Genomic DNA, 23,427 nt, shown 5'->3' with positions numbered 1-23,427 from the left:
CACTCAATGCCACTGAACTGGTAAAATGGTTAAAATGATAAATTTTACATTAGGTATTTTTCTGTTCTTTATATTATGCACATTTCACCACAATAAAAAATAGGATTGGCGGAGGGGTGCTATTTTAGCTAGCGTGGTCAGGACATGTCTCTCTGAGGAGGTGTCGTTTGAACAGAATGAGGGGAATTAGCAAGCCTCGAGGAGATCAGGGGGAAGGTATTCCGGGTGGAGGGAACTGCCAGGACAGACCCTGTGGGGCCGGAGTGGGCCTGGTGTGCTCTAAGGACGGTAAGTGGGCCTGTGTGGCTGGAGCCCAGAGAGCAAAGGGAGAGTGGGAAGAAGATGAGTGCAGGGGTCAGCAGGGGCTTGGATGCCAGGAGAGGATTTTGGATTTGGTTGTATGAGTGATGGGAAGCCATCGGAGGGCAGAGCAGGGAAGGGGTATGAATTAGACTTTCTGTTCAATTCTCCCTCTGCCCACACTCAGTCTCGCTCTTAATCGGGATGGTGATCTTGCCTCTGCTTCTGACTCTCTCTCTCTCCTGGCTGCTACCCTCTTCTGCACATCTTCATGACCGTTATCTTGCTGAGGTCATCTTTTTTTTTTTTTGAGACACAGTCTCACTCTGCACCCAGGCTGGAGTGCAGTGGCACAATCTCGGCTCACTACAGCTTCTGCCTCCTGGGTTCAAGCCATTCTCATGCCTCAGCCTCCCGAGTAGCTAGGATTCAGGTGTGCACCACCATACCCAATGAATTTTTGTATTTTTAGTAGCAATGGGGTTTTGCCATGTTGATCAGGTTTGTCTTGAACACATGGCCTCAAGTGATCCACCCACCTTGGCCTCCCAAAGTGCTGAGACTACAGGTGTGAACCTCTGTGCCCAGAGAGGTCATTGTTTTATATGGCTGACCCAAATGACCTCCAACGGGCCGCCCTGCCTCCTGCTGACCCAGCCTCCACCAGTCATCAGGGTCTCTTTCTACCTGCAGCTCTGACTAACCCTTGCCTTGGTGAGAGCCACAGTCCCCCAGCTTTTCAGTCCAGCCCCACCTAACTTCTTTTCTCCTCACCCCAAAGCCCATACTTAGTCACTCGGAGCCTCCATGGGGTTCCCTGCTGCCGTAGGCTGTCCCTCCTCAAGGCTGGTGTATGGCTCTCTGATCTACTCACGTTCCTTTTCACCTAGACAGCCCCCTCCCATCCTTCAAGAGCCACCCAGCATCACTCCTCTTCAAAGCCTTCCTTGGCTGTCCCCGCCCCGGGCTGGCTTAGCTAGCTCCTCTTCAGTGCTCCCTAAACCACTCACATCTTCCACTTTCAGAGCCCCGAGCACGTTGGCATGCAAAGCACATTGGTTTGGTTTGGTTTTGTACAAGCCTTTCCCTCTCCTCAGCTCCCTGAACCCCTAGTTCCCTGCTCATAGTATAGTCTCAATAAATGTTTACTGAATAAATGAATGAGTTTGGAATTTATCTTGCAGAAACCATACTCCCACCACCACTACCACCACCTCCACCAACAAAAATAATATCCAACTCAAGCTGAGGACTTGCTATGTATTGCGCACTGTGCTAAACGCTTCCGAACCTGGATCTGGTTTCTATTTCTCAATCTTAGGAGGAAATCACTGTATTAGCCCCAATTTAGAGATGAGAAAACTGAGGTATGGTGAGATTAAGCAATTTTCCCAAGGCTGCATAACTCAGAAGCAGGAGAGCCGACAGTCCAAAGTGTGCAGCCCAAAGCCATAGGTACCGCACGCAGCTGGAGGAGGCGTCTTGGCATTACTGCATCCATGGACGGGGTTTCCGGGAGTCCTGGAGCCCCATGTGAAGATTGGTTGTCTATGAACTTTTGGGTGTGGAGGCAGGTCCATTAGTTGTATTTTTTTTTTTCTTGACAGGGTGTTGCTTTGTTACCCAGGCTGGAGTGCAGTGGTGTGGTCATAGCTCACTGCAGCCTCCATCTCCTGGGTTCAAGAGATCCTCTCGCCTCAGCCTCCCAAGTAGCTGAGATCACAGGCATGCATCACCATGCCTGCATAATTTTTTTTTTTTTTTAAGAGATGTTGTCTCCCTGTGTTGTGCAGGCTGGTCTCAAACTCCTGTGCTAAAGTGATCCTCCTGCCTTGGCCTCCCAAAGTGTTGGGAGTACAGGTGTGAGCCATCATGACCAGCCGTGATCCATTACTTTTTTTTTTCTTTTTTTTTTTTTTGAGATGGAGTTGTGCTCTATCACTCAGGCTGGAGTGCAGTGGTGAGATCTTGGCTCACTGCAACTTCTACCTTCTGGATCCAAGCGATTCTCCTGCCTCAGCCTCCTGAGTAGCTGGGATTACAGGTGTGTGCCACCACGCTTGACTAATTTTTGTATTTTTAGTAGAGACGGGGTTTCACCATGTTGACCAGGCTGGTCTCAAACTCCTGACCTCAAGTGATCCACCCACCTCGGCCTCCCAAAATGCTGAGATTATAGGTGTGAGCCACCGCACCAGCTGGTCCATTACTTTTGTCAGAGTCTTAGAGGGGCTCTTGATAATTCCTGCATTTAAGACGTTCATCTGCACATAAGGGTGAAACATAGAGAGTTTTCGAGTATTGGACTGTTGGGGCTCAACCTATGCTTTGGAGAGATCACGTTGGTTATCCATTGCAGTGTAATGCAGGGAAAAGAGATTGGAAACATCCCTAAGGTTCACCAAGAGTGGATGCGTTAATCATATCATGGTACCTCCTTCCACAGAAGGGAATATTATGCAGTCATAAAGATGAATGAAGAGTCTCTTTATGTACCATGTGAAATGATTCCCAAGATATATATGTCAGACAGAGAGAGAGACAGGGTCTGGGTCTCACTCTGTCTCCCAGACTGGAGTGCAGTAGTATGATCTCGGTTCACTACAGCCTCCATCTCTGGGGCCTCAAGAGATCCTCTCACCTCAGCCTCCTCAGTAGCTAGGACTACAGGCTTACATGACCACGCTTGTTAATTTTTTTTTTTTTTTTGGAGAGACTAGGTCTCACTATATTGCCGAGGCTGGTCTCAAACCTCTGGGCCAAAGAGATTCTCGCACCTCAGCCTTCCAAAGTGCTGGGATTACAGGCGTGGGCTACCATGCCTGGCCTTCCAAGACATAGTTGAAGTAAATACAGCAAGGTGCAGGCCAGCATGTATAATTAGCTTCTATGTGTGTTTTTTAGGAAGGGAGGGGTGAAGATTATACATCTAGATGTGCTTCTGTATGCGTAGAAAATCTTTGGCAATATTCACTGTTAAATAGTCAGTGGAAACTCTACCTCATAGGGTTTTTATGAGGTTTACATGAGTTCATCTTAGATAATTGCTTAGAAGAGTACCTGGCACACATTAAGCACTACAGAAGATTTTATTGAATAAAATAAAAAAAGAGAGTCCCTTAGGGGATGGCGACCAGGTGACTAAGGGGCAGGGAGAGACACTTATTTTTCATCTGATGCCCTTAGACTCCTTTTGAATTTGGTACCATGGGTAAATATTTATTTATGTATTATTTATTTTTGAGACAGAGTCTCACTCTGTCACTCAGGCTGGAGTGCAGTGGTGCGATCTCGGCTCACTGCAACCTCCACCTCTCGGGTTCAAGCAATTCTCCTGCCTCAGCCTCCCGAGTAGCTGGGATTATAATTGTGCACCACCACACCTGGCTAATTTTTGTATTTTTAGTAGAGTCGGATTTTCGCCATGTTGGCCAGCCTGGTCTCGAACTCCTGACATCAGGTGATCCACCTGCCTCAGCCTTCCAAAATGCTATGATTACAGGTGTGAGCCACCACGCGTGGCCTTTTTTTTTGAGGTTTAAATTCAGTGTATCTTGGCCAGGCGTGGTGGCTCATACTGTAATCTAACACTCTGGGGAGCAGGTGGATTTCTTGAGCTCAGGAGTTCGAGAGCAGCCTGGGCAACATAATGAGACCCCATCTCTACAAAAAATACAAAAATTAGCTGGGTGTAGTGGCATGCACCTGTAGTCCCAGCTACTTGGAGGGCTGAGGTGGGAGGATTGCTTGAGACCAGGAGGCAGAGGTTGCAGTGAGCCGAGATCACATCACTGCACTCCAGCCTGGACGACAGTGAGACCCTGTCTCAAAAAAGAAAACAAAAAACAAACAAACAAACAAAAAATAAAAGAGAGAAAGAAAGAAATTCAATGTATCTAGATAGCTAAGAGATCATCTGAGGGGGTCAGGGCCTGGAAGGAGATCCCACCCAGAATCCCCGGGAATTCGCTGTAATTGGTCAAAGGCTACATTGTGTAGTGTGAGAAATCAGGACGTGAGGAAAAGGTGGGCGGGAGACACCAAAACACCCACGCCCCAGGGCCCACTATAAAAAGCACATTTAAAAACACCAGACTGGAAAAGTTTTATTATTATTATTATTATTTTTTAAATAGCAAAAGCGAGTCCCCCCAGGAGGCGCGCTGCAGCTGCGGCTGTGGCGGTTCCCAGGTGATGTCAGTCCTGGCCAGGCGCCAGTCCCGGCCCCTTGGAGACGGTCTTGGTGGGTTCAGCTTGACTGTTTTTCCTTCCTGAGACTTGAGGACACCTTCCTGTCTCAAAGAAGGAAGCCTTTCCAGGGCTTTCTGAAAGCCAGGGGCAGGGGAGGCGGTGGGCCTGGGCTGCAAGGGCAGAGAGAGGCAGGGAAGGTGGGTGGGGGTGGGGAGGAGTGAGGGCTGCCTCTGGGAGGAGAGTGAGGGTGGAGTGAGCAGAAGACAAGCCTGGCTCCTGGGTGGCTCTTTAGCCCTCCCACCCCGGGGCGCGAGGGGGTCTGCTTCTTGGGAATCCAAGGCCCGCCTCCTTGGCCCCATTGCTTCTCAGCCCTGGCTGCTTCCTGGGGAGGCCCCTGGGTGGGGTGAGGTTGGGGGGTGAGAGAGGTTCCCACAGAGTTCCCAGTCGGTCAGTGTCTTTTCTCCCTCCCTGAGCCCTCGGCCCACCCTTTCTTCTTATGGTTAAAGGCTCTTTGCCAATATCTTCCAGGCCAAGCGCGGTGGCTCACGCCTATAATCCCAGCACTTCGGGAGGCTGCAGCAGGCGGATCACCTGAGGTCAGGAGTTCAAGGCCAGCCTGGCCAATATGGTGAAACCCTGTCTCTACCAAAAATACAAAAATTAGCCAAGTGTGGTGAAGCACTCCTGAATCCCAGCTACTCTGGAGGCTGAGGCAGGAGAATCGCTTGAACCTGGGAGATGGAGTTTGCAGTGAGCCGAGATCATGCCACTGCACTCCAGCCTGGGTGATGGAGCGAGACTCTGTCTGAAAACCAAACCAAACCAAACCAAACCAAAACACCCAAGACTCTTTTCCAATATCTTCCAAACTGGGTTTTCTGCAGATGGGACGATCTACAGAACTGAGGTTGAGGTCCAACTCTGCACTCCTAACCGTGTGACCTCAGGCTGGTCACTGCTTTTCTTTGAGTGCCACCTCTGAAACGGATTAGGTTGGCCTTAGAGGGTGGTTATGCACAATGAGTGAGACAGAACAATGCCTCTTGGTCCTTCGTATCTGCTGAGCACCCACAATGCGCCGGTGCCACCCGGCACTCGGGATGCTCGGCATTTGGCACAGAGGCAGCGGAGCAGGGAGGTGAAGAGAGTGGGTTCTGGACCCAGCCTCTGTCCATATCCTGGTTCTGTCCTTTGGTGGCCATGTGAGGATAGTGACAGCCCCTGTCTCACTGGTCGTAGAGGAGTAAATGAGTTACAGGCCTTGGAACAGTGCCTGGCACTGAGGCAGTAATAGGCAAAGTAAGTGTTTGCTTTTATTTTCAACTTCTGTCCAACTAGCCTCGTGTTGCTTTGACAGCTTCACGGGGCTGCTCCGGGAACTCAAAGGAGATATGTTGGGGATTCAGGGTTCGTGTTTAGGGGAGACCCAGGTCCTGCAGGTGCCCCATCATTCATACTGATGCAGAGGTGGCCTGGAAGCTGCAGAACGATTCACACTTGGCAAAGCCTTCTTTCACCTTGGAAGCATCATTTCTAATGATGACACAGGTCTCCCAGCCATGCATTCCCACATGTCTTAGAAGCACCCATCCCATTTTTATGATTTGCTCAGAGCCTGCTTTTTCAGCAGGCCGTAACCTCCATGAGGTCAGGTACTACATCTGGCTTATTCTCTGATCATCCCTAGAGCCTTGTGTGGTTCATGAAGAAGTTCAAAACATGTTTGTTGACTTACTGACTGACAGACTAAGTCTGCCCGCCTTATGTCGGTCTACAACGTTACACTCTATCCTATGCCTCCTGCTGAGTTTTACATTCCTGCTGTGATGCAGGCCATGCGATCTGGAGCTAGACCCCCTCAGTTGGAATCCTGGCTGTGCCATTGCCTAGCTGGGTGACCTTGGGCTTGGTTTTCTAGTATGTGAAATGGGGATGGCAACTGTACCTACCTATGTGGCTTGTTACAAGTGAGGCCATCTCTGTACGTCATTCAGAGAAGTGCCTTGGACTAGTCAGTTCTGTCAACATCAGGACTAGGTACGCACCTGGTGAGGCCACGTGGGGGCGGTGGTTGAGAGCCCAGTGGGGCTCTGCAGCTAGAACATCTGATTCAAATCCACTAGCTCACCAGCCACTGTGTGACCTTGGCCAGGTTCTTTAACCTCCTTGTGCCTCCGTTTCCTCATCTATAAAATGGGGAAATAATAATATATATCTAACAAGCTTTTGAGCAAGCTGTATTTATTTATTTATTTATTAGAGACAGAGTCTTACTCTGTCGCCCAGCCTGTAGTGCAGTGGTGCAATCTTGACTCACTGCAACCTCCAACTCCCGGGTTGAAAGGATTTTCCTGCCTCGGCCTCCCAAGTAGCTGGGATTACAGGCATGCGCCACCATGCTTAGCTAATTTTTGTATTTTTAGCAGAGGTGGGGTTTCGCCATGTTGGCCAGGCTGGTCTCGAACTCCTGGCCTCAAGTGATCTGCCCTCCTCCACCTTCCAAAGAGCTGTGATTATAGGCATGAGCCACTGCCCCCTGTGAAGCTGTATTTATTTTATGAAAAGTGCATAGCCTAGGTCTGACACGTAGTAGGTCCTCAAAAGAGTCAGGCATTTTTCCAAGCCATTCAGAAAAAAACAACTCCTAGATTTTACCAGCTTTCCCTCCCACAAGGCCAGTCTGTCCCAGCTGACAAAGTTGCCAGCTGTGCTGACGTGAGGAAAAGCAAGGGCCAGAGAGGGCCAGACACCCACCCTGGGTCACACAGGAGCAGTGGCCAACCTAGAATAGGCTAGGTCTCCTATCTACAGCCTGTTCATCCTTAGTGCCTCCCTGGTTTCCAGGCCCTGCTGGCCTGCCCTCTGACCCTAGCCCCCTGGGAGCTCTATCCCAGGCCCGTGGGGTCTGCAAATCTGGTCTGGATTAGACACGCTGGGAAGCAAACGCCAGCCCCGCCAGCCAGCTGCCCAGTGGGACCTGTGCTCACAGCTGCTGAGGCTCACAGGGACATAAATCATGGTGGCAGGAGGCTCGGGGGCTGGGACCACCTTAGCCTCCTAAGGGGCACAGGGGCCTGAGAGTCATGAGCAGAGACACCTGGGTCCACTGGGGATATTTTCCATCCTCTGTTGGACAAGCTAAAGCCAGGGTGCATCAGAGGGGGCCAGGACACCATTTGGCAGGCCTCGCATCACAGTAGGCCAAGATCCCAACTTCTTTTTAACTTTTCATTTTGCAATCATTTACAACATGCATAGAAGTGACCAAAGTGGTGTGCAGAACTCCCATATACCCTGTACGCAGATCCACCTCATTTTAAGTTTGTCATATTTACTCCATCCTTTTCTCTCACACACATATTATTTATTTTTCTTCTGAACCATTTGAGAGAGCACGTTACCTGCATCATACTTCTTTCCTCCTTAATAGTACTTCAGGATGTATTTCTTTTTTCTTTCTTTCTTTTTTTTTTTTTTTGAGATGGAGTCTCACTCTGTCACCCAGGCTGGAGTGCAATGGTGCGATCTTGGCTCACTGCAACCTCTACCTCCCGGGTTCGAGCAATTCTGCCTCAGCCTCCCGAGTAGCTGGGATTATAGGCGCCCACCACCACAGAGTTTCACCATGTTGGCCAGGCTGGTCTCGAACTCCTGATCTCAGGTGATCTGCCCGCCTCGGCCTCCCAGAGTGCTGGGATTACAAGTTAAGCCACCACGCCCGGCCTAGATATCCTTCTTAAGCACAAGGATATCCTCTGACACAATCAGGGTGCCGTTAGCAAATACAGAAAATTTAAGTTTCATGCAATACCTTAATCTATTGTTCATATCCCAATTTTGTGTGACCATGTCTCAAAAAAAAAATTGTCAACTCTACCAAGAAGGTCCCCTGTCACATTTTCCCCTCTGCAGTACAGGATCCAGTTCAAAGTCATGCATTGCATTTACCTGTTCAGGTCTAGACTTGATATCACAACTACACAAGGTAAAATATACAGTCATAAGAGACACAGATGGAGTTGAACAAAGACATCCATCTTCATATGCACATCCCCATGAACCAATGTTTCTAATAACACATCATGCTCCTGACTGTGTGGAGGTAGTTAAAAGTTAACTTGCCAGGTCAGGAACAGTGGCTCACACCTGTAATCCCAGCACTTTGGGAGGCTGAGGCTGGAGGATTGCTTGAGCCCAGGAATTTGAGACCAGCCTGGGCAACATGGTGAAACCCCCCCAAAATAAAAAATTAGCTGGGCATGGTGGTGCACACCTGTAGTCCCAGGTACTCAGGAGGCTGAGGTGCTAGGATTACCTGACCCCAGGAGCTGGAGGCTGCAGTGAGCCGTGATTGTGCCACCTGCACTCCAGCCTGGGTGACAGGGTGTGACCATGTCTCAAAAAAAAAAGTTAACTTACCAAATATGCCATAGTCTTCAGCACTCTGTTTTGTAGTGCTTTATTTTTTAACCTAATAAAAGCCTCATAAAATGGAAGTGGCCTGGGACAATGAGGGGAACCTGAAGTGCTGTGGGTGCCCAGGGCTGGAGGAAGCGGCCCTGTGTTCTCAGCCCTGCTCAGCTCCAGATGCTGTGCAACTGTGGCCCATCACCACTCTTCTCTGAGCTTCAGGTTGCCATGGGTGACCTCCGAGGCCTTCCTGCCCATAATTGTGGAGTCAGAGAAGACAGCCCTGCCTGGCAGGGAGGGAGATTTGGGTCCTTGTTGTCTCAGCGGGGCCAAGGACCTGCTGGGGAACCACAGGCAGGTTGCCTTCTGTCTTGTCTCACTTTCTTCATTGTGAAATGATGAACTCTGAGATTATTATCGTGCTGATGCTTCATGTGTCAGGACTTGGGGGGAGAGTGTATCCCTTTGGGGTCCAAGGTGGCTTGGCTGAGTTGGTCATTCCAACCCCTTCAGTCTTGGATTTCTTCTCCCTGAGCAGCTTGACTCCTCTGGCTCTAAGTTGGCCTGGAGAAGCTTGGCTGACCTGGACCATCCTGGAGGTGATGGGCATACTGGGGGAGTGGACAATGCTAAAAACTGTTCCCCAGAGGAGGTGCCTATATATGCAGACCACACCTGTGCTTCTCCCCGGTCATGTGTGTGGGCTGACCTTGCAGCTCACAAAGGCTCATGGGCATTAACTGTCCATTACCAGGAAGATAGCAAGCTGCAAAATATGCATAATGGAGCACCATGCAGCTACAAAAAGGTATGCAACAGCTCTGTGAGCAACTGGGGTCTCCAAGAAGTATGGTTAAGAAAAAAAAAAAATCCAAGTGCAGAGAGGAGTGTGCAAAATGCTACCACTTGTATGGAAAAACAGTATCTATGTAACTTGCCTATATATGCAGACCATCTCTGCAGGAATCCATAGGATCCTGGTTACCTGAACATAGTAATTGCCTCTGAGGACTGGAGCTGGGTGGCTGAGAGAGAATACTTATTGTCAGTTTATTCTTTTTTGTGTCTCTACAAGGGAAAGAACCAGTATGGGTAGACGTGCAAGAGGGGCTGGCTCCTGGGAAGCTGCTAATTGCATTTCTTTTTTTTTTTTTTTTTTGAGACGGAGTCTCACTGTGTCTCCCAGGCTGGAGTGCAGTGGCGTGATCTCGGCTCACTGCAAGCTCCGCCTCCCGGGTTCACGCCATTCTCCCGCCTCAGCCTCCCAAGTAGCTGAGACTACAGGCGCCCGCCACCACGCCCGGCTAGTTTTTTGTATTTTTAGTAGAGACGGGGTTTCACCATGTTAGCCAGGATAGTCTCGATCTCCTGACCTCGTGATCCACCCGCCTCGGCCTCCCAAAGTGCTGGGATTACAGGCTTGAGCCACCGCGCCCGGCCTGCTAATTGCATTTCTTGATCTCCATGCTGGGTATACAGGTGTGCTCAGCTTGTGAAAACCCATTGATTTCAAGTACACCCTGTGCACTTTCCTGAATGTGTCTTATACTTCCATAAAAAGTGTAAACTTGGCTGGGCGCAGTAACTTATGCCTGTAATCCCAGCACTCTGGGAGGCTGAGACGGATGGATCACCTGAGGTCAGGAGTTCGAGAGCAGCCTGGCCAATATGGTGAAACCCTGTCTTTACTAAAAATACAAAACTTAGCCAGGCGTGGTGGTGCACATCTGTACTCCCAGCTACTTGGGAGGCTGAGGCAGGAGAATCGCTTGAACACGGGAGGTGGAGGTTGCAGTGAGCCGAGATCGCGCCACTGCACTCCAGCCCGGGTGACAGGGTGAGATCCATCTTAAAACAAAAAGTGTAAACTTAGCATGGTTTAAATGATTGTGTTGTGTATATGTGCGTGTTTAACAAAAATGCTGCAGAGCTGGGTGCAGTGGCTCACGCCTATAATCCCAGCACTTTGGGAGGCTGAGGCAGATCGCTTGAGCCCAGGAGCTGGAGACCAGCCTGCGCAACATAGTAAGAACCTGTCTCTACAAAATAAACAAATATATAAAATTAGCCAGGCCTGGTGGCATATGCCTGTATTTCCAGCTACTCCGCAGGCTGAGGTGGAGGATCACTTGAGGACAGGTTAAGGCTGCAGCGAGCTATGATCGTGCCACTGCACTCCAGCCTGGGTGACAGAGTGAGACCCTGTCTCAAACAAAACAAAACTTGGTGGGATTATAGTCTTCACTGTGGTTGTCTTTGGGATGAGTGATATTTCTAGAGTCTTGTAGCATTTTGCATTTATTTTACAATGAAAAACACAGGCAGGGAAACCTATAAATTTTTTTTTTCAGAAACAGTAATCAGTATAGAAGCTTTCTGGAAGGACACTCAGGAAGCTGCCTCTGGGGAGGGGCCTGAGGGAGGTCTGTACTTTTCACTGCATACCATTTGACACAACTTGGATTACTTACCAATGCAAACAGGGTATAGTAAAAACTATCTCACAAAGCAAAACAAATACTTATCTTTCTGTTCTAGCTGCTCTTACTAGTTAGAGATTGAGCCAGGGAGGCCCAGAGGGGTCAAGCAACATCTCTGGGGTCACCCAGCAAATCTGGTGGCGGAGTGGGCCTAGAGCCAGAGCACCCAAGTGTCTGCTCTGCCCCCACTCCCAGGTTTCCTGCCATTGACAAAGCCACAGTCCTTTTCCTGTGGCTTTGCCAGAGGCTGGCTATACCTGGCCGGGGTAGGCGCAGGGAGAGCAATGTGCTTTCCTAATCAGTTCCCGAAGGGGGAAGCACAGCCGCGCTGGGACACAGGATAACCACGCCAGTGTCCCTGGAACAGCAAGGACGTGAGGTAGAGGGTGCTTGGAAAGCTCTCCTGGGTGGGGGACCCTGGCCCCCTGGGGCCCTCTTTCCTCTACTTCTCACACCAAAGGGGTTAAGCGTGGTGGTTTCATGGCCTGCTCCAGCCTAGGGACTGGCAATTCCACAACTCCCTTGATCTCCCCGGGCCTCGGTTTTCATCTGTGAGGAAGACCAGGTTGGTCGGGCTCATTCCTGTGGTGTCTGGCACAATGCCTGGCACACAGAGGGTATTGGCAATCTGTTTGTCAATTTGCAAAATGGGAGCCACAATTCAGGCTCAGAGGGTCAAATGCAGGGGAGTGGGTAGAGGCAGAACAGAGGGGATAGGAATATGGACTCTGGGGCCAGACTTCAGTCAGTAAACATGAAATGGATCACTTGAGCTCAGGAGTTTGAGACCAGCCTGGGCAACATAGTGAGACCTTGTCTTTAAAAAAATAAATTAAAAATAAAAGTGTTGTTAAATAAATAAACTGTTGAGATAGGCATATGAATGCACCTTACTGAGGAGAGGGTGGCTGCCTGGCTGCCCTGGCCTTTCCCTGGCTCTCACCCTCAGGCCTCTCAAGCTTCTCTGATCCTCGCCTCACAGGGACACAGCCCCAGCCTGAGAGCGCGAAGAACTCCTAGCTGCACTGATCAGCTGTACCCATCGCTGTCTCTGCTGGGTCTACAATGGGGGAGACACCAGCCTTCACCTCCCAGGGCTCCTGGGAGTGTAATCGGGGTAATAGGTGCTGGTTTTCCACCTGGGGCATCTCCAGGGCAGGGAAGGAGCTGCTCTGGGCTTCAAAGGTGGACGGACTCAGGGTGTCACCCTGCCATGTGCCTCTGGGTGTCATTGGTCTTCTAAGTCATTTCAGATAACACAGCGGTAGGAATATTCCCCTTTAGCATGCACTCATTTGCACCTGTGGAAAACCACATGCCTTGTTGGTGATAGCATCAAAGAGGGATTGAAGGACGGCACGTTCACAAAATGGAATAATAAGCAGCTCAGAAAGAAATGAAATACCCTTTAGGTACTGACTTGGGATGATACCAAGCTAGATTAAGGAAAAAAAGGAGCTGAAAGTGTGTACGATGTGCTGTCATTTGTGTATTTGCCTGATCATTCATAGCGAATGGGACATCACAGGAAACTGGTGCCCTAGGCTGCTTGCAGAGAGGAGAGCTGGTGGCCGGAGGACAGGGGCAGGAGACTTTTCAACACATATCCTCTGGTACCTTCCGAATTTTGAACCATGTGAATGAAATGAACGCAGTCCTTATTCAAAAATAAATAAAATTAAGATTTCTTTACCAACCATACCAGACACCTAACAGTTGTTAAGAACATCTGATAAATAGCAGACTGAGGAAGGTTTGGTTATGGCTCCCGGAGAGGGGGCTCTGCCTGTCTTCCCCAGCCCCACCCCTCTAGGGCTCAGGGCAGCCCCTGGAACGTCTGTGCCTCTCTCTAAGTCCAGGGGAGGGCCCACCTCTGACCTCCGATGTCCACAGGTCCCCTCCTCAGCTCAGAACGACGTCTTTTATTTAAAAATAGCTTTTATTTTAAACTCACCAATTCTCTCTCTCACACACACTCACACTCACGCACAGACATACACATACACCCTCTGTCACCAACAGTCTGTGTTTTTCCAAAGTTCTGCCTTGTCTCTGACCAGCCAGAGCTGCGCAGGCTGAATGGATCCTCACAGTTCTCCAGGATCGGGTGGAGATGTCCCGAGGGCCCTGCCCAGAGTGTCCTGGACCCAGGCCATGGTCCCCTGGTCCCCACACAAAGAAGGGGTGGGCTCGGCTCCTGGGGTCTTCTTCCCTGTACAACCAGTGGCTGGCTCCTGGCCTCCTTCTCCAGGGTCCAGGCTCATCTCCGCGGCCCTCGAAAGGGGGCTACCCCCCTCACCTTCAAGCAGCTGCCCCCCAGGTCACGACGGCCACCCTGCAGAGGGGGAGAAAGAGTATAAGGAGGTTCGATCAGGCCAGTGTGAACACTAACCTCTGTATCCACCAACAGGGATCCTGATAAATAAATCACAGTTCAGCCACACGATCAAGTTCTCTGCAGCAGAAAGCAGAAGAAACCTTTTCTGGACTGATACGGACTGCTGCCGAATGACAATGTTATGACAATGTTTAAGGACAAAAGCAAGGGGCAGGCTGAATGCGCCTGTGTGCTGTGATTGCTGGAGAGAAGTGCACGTGGGAAATTGTGAGTGGGTTTCTTCAGAGAGGAATTTGATGATGGAGAGAGGATGAGAGGGAGGCTCTCTCATGCTATACTTTTTTTTGAGACAGAGTCTTGCTGTGGCCAGGCTGGAGTGCAATGGAGCAATCTCAGCTCACTGCAACCTCCGCCTCCTGGGTTCAAGGGATTCTTCTGCCTCATCCTCCCAAGTAGCTGGGACTACAGGCGACCACCACCACGCTTGGCTAATTTTTGTATTCACGCTATACTTTTTTACCATTTCCATTTCTTTCCCATATGATCTGTTGCTTTTAAAAAAAGAAAAGGATCCAATACATTTTAAAGCATAGTATTTTACATGGGCAAAACCAGCACACCCCACAGTGGTCTTCCCCCTGCCTGAGTGCATGCCTAGTGGCTCACTCTTCCACCTTCAAAAAGGGGACTGGATTTCTGGCCTCCTTGACTTCCTTCAGGGCGTCCCCTTTGCCAGGAATGTGCTCTCAGGTCTTGTCTCCCTGGAAAGGTTTCTCCGTTCCTAAATTGCCTAGCACTTCCTGTCTTTCTGGGGACATTCCATGGGGACGAATCGCAGAAGGACAAGGCAGGGTCTCTCCTTTGTCCCACCTCTGGACTGGGATCTCAGGGAATGGTAGGGAAAAGGAGTTCTTCACTCTGTGATCCCATTTCCAGCCTGGGCTCTCTTGGCCCAGGACCTGACTTGGAGCAGGCACCAATCAATGCCGACTGAATTAAGTGGCAGCCATTGGAAGATGGGCTAATGGTGGCAGTCCCTGAAATCATCAGTCCCTACAGGGGCTGTCTCTACCAGCTCTTCTCATTGATATTTTCAGACTGGACACATGTGTTTCATCCTCACCATGAGCCAGAGAGGTCACAGATGTTAGAGCACCCCCTCTTTTGCGGCCTCCAGCCACTGAGTGACTGGCCCAGAGGCACCCAGCCAGTTGTAAAAGAGCTGGGCTAGAAATCTATGTTGTCCAACAATCTGTCCTGTTTCCAGGACACGATAGTGTCTGAAATCCCACTGTAAATGCTCATCGCCCTGAGCCTGGCTAGATGATGATGGAACAGGCAGCTTTCTCAGCCCACTTACAGAAACAGCTGACCATCTGGGAGCTCTGCCCCCTGCCCCCTCCACCCCCAGGTCCAGGTTGGGGCAGATCCATCCAGATGCGAGCCCAGCCTCCCTCGAGGCTCTTGCAGCCCAGGGACAACATGTTCACTCACAGGCAGGGCTATTTTGAGGGCTGAGGCCACAGTCCCAGCAGAGCCTGGGGCTTGGGCTTCTCAGACAAACTCTGGCAGGAGTGGCTGAGAAGGGCAGATAGGGGAGGGGGTGCAATATTAAGGTTGAATTAGAAAACTGGCCTTCCCCTCTTTAAGTCCTCAGGGACAGGGAGAGCTGCCCCCTTCCACCCCAAGTCTAGAGGTCATGTGGAGACCTGGGGTCCCAGAAGAATGCTGGGACTGTTCACCTCCCTGAACCTCGGTTTCTTCATCTATGAAATCGGGACAAAATGATTTTACTTGCCATCTCAAGGTGCAGTCGAATGTGAATGCAGCTGTGTAAGCTGCTAAGTGTGCTTAGAAGAGGTCCTGACAGCCGGGTATGGTGGCTCATGCCTGTAATCCCAGCACTTTTGGGAGGCCGAGGCAGGCAGATCATGTGAGGCCAGGAGTTCGAGACCAGCCTGGCCAAACATGGCGAAACCCCGTCTCTACTAAAAATACAAAAAATTAGCCAGGTGTGGTGGCTGGCGCCTGTAATCCCAGCTACTGGGGAGGCTGGGGCAGGAGAACTGCTTGAACCCAGGAGGCAGAGGCTGTAGTGAGCTGAGATCATGTCATTGTACTCCAGCCTGGGTGACAGAGCGAGACTCCGTCTCAAAAAAAAAAAAAAAAAAAAAAAAAAAAAAGAGGTCCTTACAAGACCCCAGTTTGTTTGTCCCTTAGGAACTTAGCACCAAGGGTCTTCAGGAAGCACCATGGTTAGGAGTTAGGTTTAAGTGAGACAGACCTAGGCTTTGATCCCTACTTTGCCAAGGGCCAACTACTGCACCTCAGGCAAGTGATTTCATCTCACTGAGCCTCAGTTTCCCCCCCCCCGTAAAGGGGAGTTACTTTATAGGATCACACAAGCTAACATAGGATTACACAGGCTAATCTAGGTAAAGCCTTGGTACAGTGTTGGGAATATAGTAAATGTTCATAAGTATTACTATCAGCATCATCTACTGAGAGTGCCTCCTGGTCCCAGCTACCCTCTGGGTATACCAACAGGGGAGAGAGAGCCTTACAAGATGATCCTGTCCGATCCCCACCCCCAGGTGACAAAGGGAAAACAGGGCAGAAACAAGAACCCCCGTTCCACCTCCCACTTGCTAATTCTACCACAGAGGGCCACACCTAACCCGTCCTTCAACAGAAAGATGCTACAGGGAACTGTTTCCACGGCAACCCCAACTCCAGACTGGCCAGGATGGGAGGGAGGTGGTGGCTCAGGTTAAAGGAACAGGGTGTTGGGTCTTAAAGCTCTCTGGCCCCCCCAAAGCTCAGAAGGGAACAAGAGCTCCCCAAGACAGCCAGTTTTCTTCCAGCAGAGTCTTCAAGGGGCCATAGCTGGCCAGGATTGCCCCTCTCGCCTATTCCCAGAGGAGACTGTGGGGTTGAGAGCATTGTTTCTACAGCCAAATTTGGCTGGGTTCTTGGTCCCATAGACAGATCCCAGGGAAGCAGCCAGGCCCAGGGGAGGTCCCTGTGAGCTGTGGGACAGGCCTGAGACCTGCAGAGAAGTCCCCCAGCCTGCCTGCTGTGGGGGTGGACACATGACAGTTACAGGGACTTACCCCTGTAACCTATCCCACGTCTCAACCAGGCAGGCCTGAGTTTGAATCCTGGTTCCATCACTGACTGTGTGTCTCTGCGCCACTGGCAGCTCCTCTAAGCAAGTGGGGATAACCGCAGCGCCTCATTCCTGGCTGTTGCCTGATTTTAATGATAACTCATGAAGAGTGCTTAGCACAGATCAGTGCTCATGAAGGCTGCTGTCACTGCTGTTACTGGCCATTGTGCTCCCCCTCTGCACTCCCGCCACTTTTAGCCTCTTCCCTCTTCCTTCTCTAGGTCTCAGCTCTTGCTGTATGCCCCAATCCTAGAACACCCTTTCCATCGGCCTGTCCCTGTTCTAAAGCATCCTTCAGAAATGTGACACAGAAACCCTGTCAGCACTCACCCTGGGTTGGGGGCTTCCTCTGGGCTCTGAGAATCCCTTTGTGCTTCCCCTACCCCATCATCAGACCACAGCATCCTCATCTTCATCTCCCTGCCCTGACCCTGGGGCTGCACTGTCAGGTCCTGACTGGTGGATGGGTAGGGACCTATAACCTGCTTCTCTGGGGTTCTCAGAGCCAACAGCAGGCAGCTGTCGGGTAGCTAAGGGTTGCTAACTGGAATGAATGGGTGAAAGGCACTCAGGGAGTATCCCTGAGGGCCCCTTCAGGTCTTCCCATCTCAGGAAGCCTTAAAGGCCCACTCCTGGCTTCTCAGCCCAGCCTGGGGCACTGACAGGGGCCCACAGCTGGGAGCAGTAGGGACCATGGAGAGGGTACAAGCCTGAGGCTAAGAAGACGGATTCAGGGCAACTGAGGCAGCCAAGTGTTGAGAAAGCAGGCTGGATGTCTGATGGGCCAGACAGAGGGTGGTCTCAGGCCAAGATGCAGAGGCCTCCGCAGAACAGGGTGGAGCAAGGGACCAAGGGGAGCTGTGAGAACCAAACAGCAGGGAGTCAGGGGCCTAACTCCAATTCCCCATGCCCTTCCACTTGGCCACCAAAAGTCAGTACTCTCTCATGCTCAGTTTCCCTGGATGCAAATGGTAGCTGCTGGAATACAAGTTGTTAGACAGGCTTCTTTACTGTAGGAAAAACCCAGGCCAGAAAGGCACAGGATCTGGGGATGAAGCAGGTTCCTTGGGGCCTGGGCAAGGTTTCAGCCAAGAGGCCACCTCTGCTGCCACACAGCCCCCGCCCACCCCTACTAGCCTGGTCCACTTCCTTGCCCAGGACACACTGCAGGAGCTGCACACCAGCTCCCTCCAGCTGAGCCAAGAGTGCCCTCTCCCAACACCACGTCCTTTTGGGGGCTGGGGGCTCTCAGGGGGCCCCTTCTTCACTCCTACTGCTCATCCGCTGGGAACCTCAGGCTCTCGGTTGGGGGTTTGTGGCGTCCTTTCTTCTCAGTCTCCTGCTCTTGGGTTAGATCTCAGGACAGGGGACAATTACTTCAAGGTGGGGGCAACACACACCAGGCAAACCTAGGGCGAGCACCCCAGCTTCCCAGCTGAGTAAATGTGGGCAGGTGATTCCATCTCTGATGCTCAGATCTTCACGAGGATAAAATGGGCAGAAAAACTACCTGCCTGAAGGGATTCTTGTGAAGGCAAAAAAGTGGATGTGGAGCGCATCAGCACAGAGGAAGACTCAATAAAAGATGGACTTTGTTATTCCGTCCTCATGCTGTCTTCCCAGCAGGAAGGAAGTACCAGCACACCTTTCGTTGGAGGGGATATCCCACACTGAGCAGTTAAATCAGACCCGAACTCTGGGTTTTCCTGCATCCTTTCTGTTTGGGGGACAGGACATTAAGTCAGTGGTTCTGTTCCACACCAGACCCTGGGCTTGGGGAGCCGCACCCAGCACAATTCCACGTCGCTTCCCCCTGGCCTCGTTGGGGCCCCTTCCCGGAGAGGCAACGTCCCCCGCCTACCCCGACCCAGTGGCCGCAGTGAGGGACGCAGCACACTCACCCCCTTGCGCTGGTTGCTGAGGCAGAATGTGCAGATGGAGCGCGGCTGGCGGCCGCCGTCGGCGGCGGTGGGGACGGCGCTCTTGGCACTGCCGGCGGCGCGGAAGCACGGCTGCCCGTCGTCGGCCGAGTCGCCCAGCAGCAGCACGTTGGCCAGGTGCGCGATGTAGCTGGATGCCAGGCGCAGCGTCTCGATCTTGGACAGCTTGCGGTCCACCGGCTCGGTGGGGATGAGCGTGCGCAGCGCCGTAAAGGCCGTGTTCACGCTCTGAGTGCGGTCCCGCTCCCGTGCGTTGGCCGCCTGCCGCTGTCGCACCACCACCACGGGGCCCGCGCCGCCGCCCGCCCGCCGCCCGCCCCCGGGGCCCGGGCCGCGCCGCGCCGCCTCCAGGCCCTCGCAGCAGCCGAACGACTGGTCCGACGCGTCGCTCTCGCTGCGGTTCTCCTCGTCCTCGCTTAGCAGCCGCACGTCCGGGTACAGCACGTGCGCGCCGACTGGCCGCAGCAGCGCGAACGCCATGGGCGCCGGCCGCGTCCCTCCGAGCTCCGCGTCCCAGCGTTGGCCGCGCCCCGCCGTGCGCTCCCGCGCGCTCCCACGGCCCCGCCGGCCCCCGCCTTATAGGCGAGGGAGGGGCCAAATGGCAAGGCCGCCCCGGCCGGGGGCGGAGGGCTCCGCCCGGCCAATGGGGAGGCACCCGCCGCACCCTGGCCAATGACTACGCGCCCACCGCCTCCGTTCCCTAGGTTGAAAGCGGCCCGGGAGCTGGTGGCCCACCCCGAAGGCTCCCATTCCGGGCTGGCTAGCCGGGCAGATGCTGGAGGTCTGGGCGAGTCTGCCGGGGTGGGCCCAGATTCGAACGTTTTGTCCCCAGCCTGGACCACCTGGGAGACGCGGGCAGGTCCCTTTCTCCTCTCTTGGACTCAGTTTCCTCATTCGGAACGTTCAGATTGCGGAGAAACAGCTAGTGTATTCCTGCCCTCAAATTCTAATCCTGTAGTTCTGCAACTTTCATGTGCGTAAGAACTGGGGAGGGGGCTTTTGCTATTACAGAGTCCCAGATTGCTCCCACTCTGATTAAGCAGTTCTGGAACGTGCCCAGGAACGTGCATTTTGTAACAAGCCATTGGTGATAGTGGTGGTGTCAGTGGAGAACACTTGGAGAAAAGCTATAATCTCTCCAAATGAGGATTCGATGGTGTCTTGTCCCTGAAGACAAACTTAAAAAAAAAAAAAAAAGCAAAACAAAACCACAACACACAAACACCAGTAGTTCGTTCATTTATTCAACAAATATTCGTTGGATCCCTACTATATGTCAGGCATGGTTTTAGGTCAGGATACAGCCATTAACAAAACAAATTTTTCACCCTCACGGAACTGATGTTTTGGTTGAGGCACTACCGTGTGCCAGACGCGGTGCTATATACTCTATTGAGCCCAGCTGAGGCTGCAGGATGGCAGCCCTGAGTTACAGGTAAGAGAGCTCTGGCCTTCAGTCATGCAGGTGGGAGTGGGGGCGCTAGCTCCAGCCTGTCCGGTTTCACTACTTCTTGGAATCCTACCACCACCATCCCATCGCGCACACACACGGGCTATCTTTCCTCAATGCCTGCCTTCCTTCTAGAAACCTTAGATTGTTCAGCCTGATGTGTCCTCCTCAGAGAACTGCTGAGCCAACGGTGGTTGCTGGGGTCTCCATCTCACTCGTGCCGGCTGCTCAGCTCTCTCCAGGCACTAGCTAAACCAGTATCCCACTTGGCCTTGAAAATAAGCCCGAATGGCAGCCCGTATAGCAGAGAGAACGCAGGGAGTGAAGTTGAAAGGCTCCTAGGTGCATTTTGGCTCCTCTGGGCGTCTGTTTTCCTGACGATGCCTGCAGCTCTGCCATGCTGTGCTTTCCCGGCTTCCCTGATCCAGGTCAGAACTGGGGGAAGAAGAGGGAACGAGGGGTTTCCCATGGCTGCCGGGGGTGGAGCCCCTTAGGATCCAGGGTCTGCGGGAGACTCTGTTCCCACACCTGGATTCCCCCACTGCCACCATTTGACCGTGACCCCAGCCAGGCTGGGCTTTGGGGAGGAGGAAGGCAGCCAGCATGGGCCCCCTCCCCGCAGGGCTGGTCCCACACACAGCCCCAGGCCAGGCTGCTGCTTCCTGAGCCGATGAATTATTACCGGGAGATTTCCTTCCCTGTCTGCGCCTCCTCACAGGGGCTCCCAGCTCACTTCACTTTCCCTTTCTCCCCCTTCTCCCCCTCCTCTCTGCTCCTGACCCTCAGGCAGCTTGAAATTCCTCTGTCCAGCCCCCTCCCAATTCCACCTCCAACTGGAGATGCCAAACAAGGCGTGAACTGGGCCGGAAGGCGAAGAGGGGCTTGCCTTGTAGGCTCATTCATTTATTCGCTCCTTAGGCAGATTTCTCGACACTTGGGACCCTGGGAGTAAAAGAAAACCATGAATGAGACTGAGACAGGCCTTCTGCAGCCGAGAGGGGAAGGCGAGCTATAAACAAAGGACTTCAAGACAATGCGGTAGGAGCAAGCCAGGGTCTGGTATCAGAGAGACCCAGTTCCGGTTCCAAGGTCAGCTGCTTCCCAGAGTCTCAGTTGCCTGCTCTGAAAATGAGATAATAATAGTACTCATACCCAGGGCTGGTGATGGTTCCATGAGTTTGTGCCAGTAGAGCTGGGGCCTGGCACACAGGAGTGCTCAATACCTGCGAGGAGTTTGTGCTACTGTTTTTAGGGGCTGGCCCCAGCCAACTGCCTGGGAAAGGGCTGAGCAGCATGGACTTTTCTAGTTCTTGTCCCTGGGAGTGCAGAGGGGACTCCTGCCACATTCTCAGCTCACCTACACAGGGGACCTCAGCTTCCCCCATTCTCTGTCCCTCACTCTGCTCCAGCCATACTGGCCTCCCCACTAAACCTGGAGCCCACTTCTTCCTGGCTCCCCGGCCCCTGATAGTCTCATAGTTTGCTCCCTCATTTCCTTCAAATCTTCACTCTATTCTTATCTCAGGGAGGCCTTCCCTGACCACCAGCACTAACAGTAATGGCTCCTCCCACCTGCCAGTATCCCCAGCTCTCCCTTTCCCTTTACCCTGCTTTATTTCTTTTTATAGCATTTACCACTGACTTTCATTCATTCACTTATTCATTCTACAAATATTAACTGAGCACCTGCTATGTGCTAGGCACAGTTCTGGGTACTGTGGATACAGCAGTAGACATGTTACATATTTATTTGTTTACCACCTATCTCCCTCCACTAAAGTATAAGCTCCATGGGGCAGGGACTTTGTGTGTTTGGCTTATCTCACTTCCTTCCCAACACAACCTTCTGAGGTAGTATTGTCATTATTCCCATTTTACAGATGAAGAAACAGAGGTTCAAAGAGGGGAAAGTGACTTGCCTGAGGTCACATGGTGGGCCAATGTGGGAGCTCAGATTGTTCTGACTCCAAAGTGGTTGCTCCTTCCCTAACCACATGGCTTCTGAGGGAGCCTAGAGGTCTGTGAGGGCTGAGTAGGAGTCTGCCAGATAAGAGGAGATAGGTATCACAGGCTGAGAGGGTAGAGGCTGGCCCCTGCCTCTCTGACCATGGGCACCCTTCACTCCCACAAAAAGCATTTGTTTCTCAGAGGCACCCACTGTGCTCATCTCTGAGCCTGTGCTCCAGCTGTCCTTCCTGCCTGGAATGCTGTCCCTTTGGGTCTGAGCAGACATGCCTAGTCCTCTGCCAGTGTTCAGAGTAGCAGATGGTGAAGGCCTCTTTGCCACTTTTTCCCAACCTTGTTGCAAAGTCTTGTTGTGTTCATCACACCATATTTTGACTTTTCTCTCTTCATCCATGATTCTCATTTCCATTTCCCTCCCCTCACAGGACACCCACTCGAATATCTCTGATGCATGTCTTTGGATATATATGTGTCTTTTTTTTTTTTTTTTTTTTTTTTGAGACAGAGTCTCGCTCTGTCGCCCAGGCTGGAGTGCAGTGGCGCAATCTCGGCTCACTGCAAGCTCCGCCTTCCGGGTTCACGCCATTCTCCTGCCTCAGCCTCCTGAGTAGCTGGGACTACAGGCGCCCGCCACCGCGCCCGGCTAATTTTTTGTATTTTTAGTAGAAACGGGGTTTCACCGTGGTCTCGATCTCCTGACCTTGTGATCCGCCCGCCTCGGCCTCCCAAAGTGCTGGGATTACAGGCGTGAGCCACCGCATCCGGCCCTATATGTGTCTTTATAAAATGTGCATGGTGTTGATTTGTGTGTGGGGGTTGTTAATGTACATAAATAGTAGTTTCAATAGATCTGTGTCATAGGCTATTTTGTTTCCTCGACACTGCTCTGTGTGCTGAGTCCAGCTCAAGTCCCTTGCTTCCCACTGCTGCTCAGCATGCACGGTGTGCGTGTGCCACCATGCCTCCTTTTCCCACCGCTTTCGTGACGGATGCTGGCTAGCTCCAGTTCCCACCTCCCCAAGCAAAGCTGTGAGGGACTTGCAGTGTGTGACTCTCATAGACTCCTGTGTGTATCTCTGGGATATCCCTCAGGGGCAGGATCCCTGGGTGGAGAGAAAACACACAGTTACTGCACTCTGTGACGGCTGCCTCAGTCTACATGACCAGCAGCAGGGCACGAGGGA

General features: G+C 52.0%; 1 protein-coding gene across 1 annotated transcript; it reads right to left on the bottom strand.

The window, feature by feature from the left end:
* Positions 1 to 13,301: 13,301 nt before the first annotated feature.
* On the bottom strand, positions 13,302 to 19,388 carry TCF15 (transcription factor 15). The gene is made up of 2 exons (XM_001107968.5): positions 18,790 to 19,388; positions 13,302 to 13,716 (listed from the first exon to the last, which is right to left on the bottom strand). Exons 1-2 carry the CDS (start codon positions 19,306 to 19,308, stop codon positions 13,642 to 13,644), a joined length of 594 nt encoding a protein of 197 aa, XP_001107968.3. The 5' UTR covers positions 19,309 to 19,388; the 3' UTR covers positions 13,302 to 13,641.
* Between the last annotated feature and the right edge of the window lie 4,039 nt (positions 19,389 to 23,427).

The sequence above is a fragment of the Macaca mulatta genome, chromosome 10 (assembly GCF_049350105.2).
Source record: "Macaca mulatta isolate MMU2019108-1 chromosome 10, T2T-MMU8v2.0, whole genome shotgun sequence".
In the NCBI taxonomy this organism is placed as follows: Eukaryota; Metazoa; Chordata; class Mammalia; order Primates; family Cercopithecidae; genus Macaca; species Macaca mulatta.
This window is presented reverse-complemented; position numbering and strand designations above follow the sequence as displayed.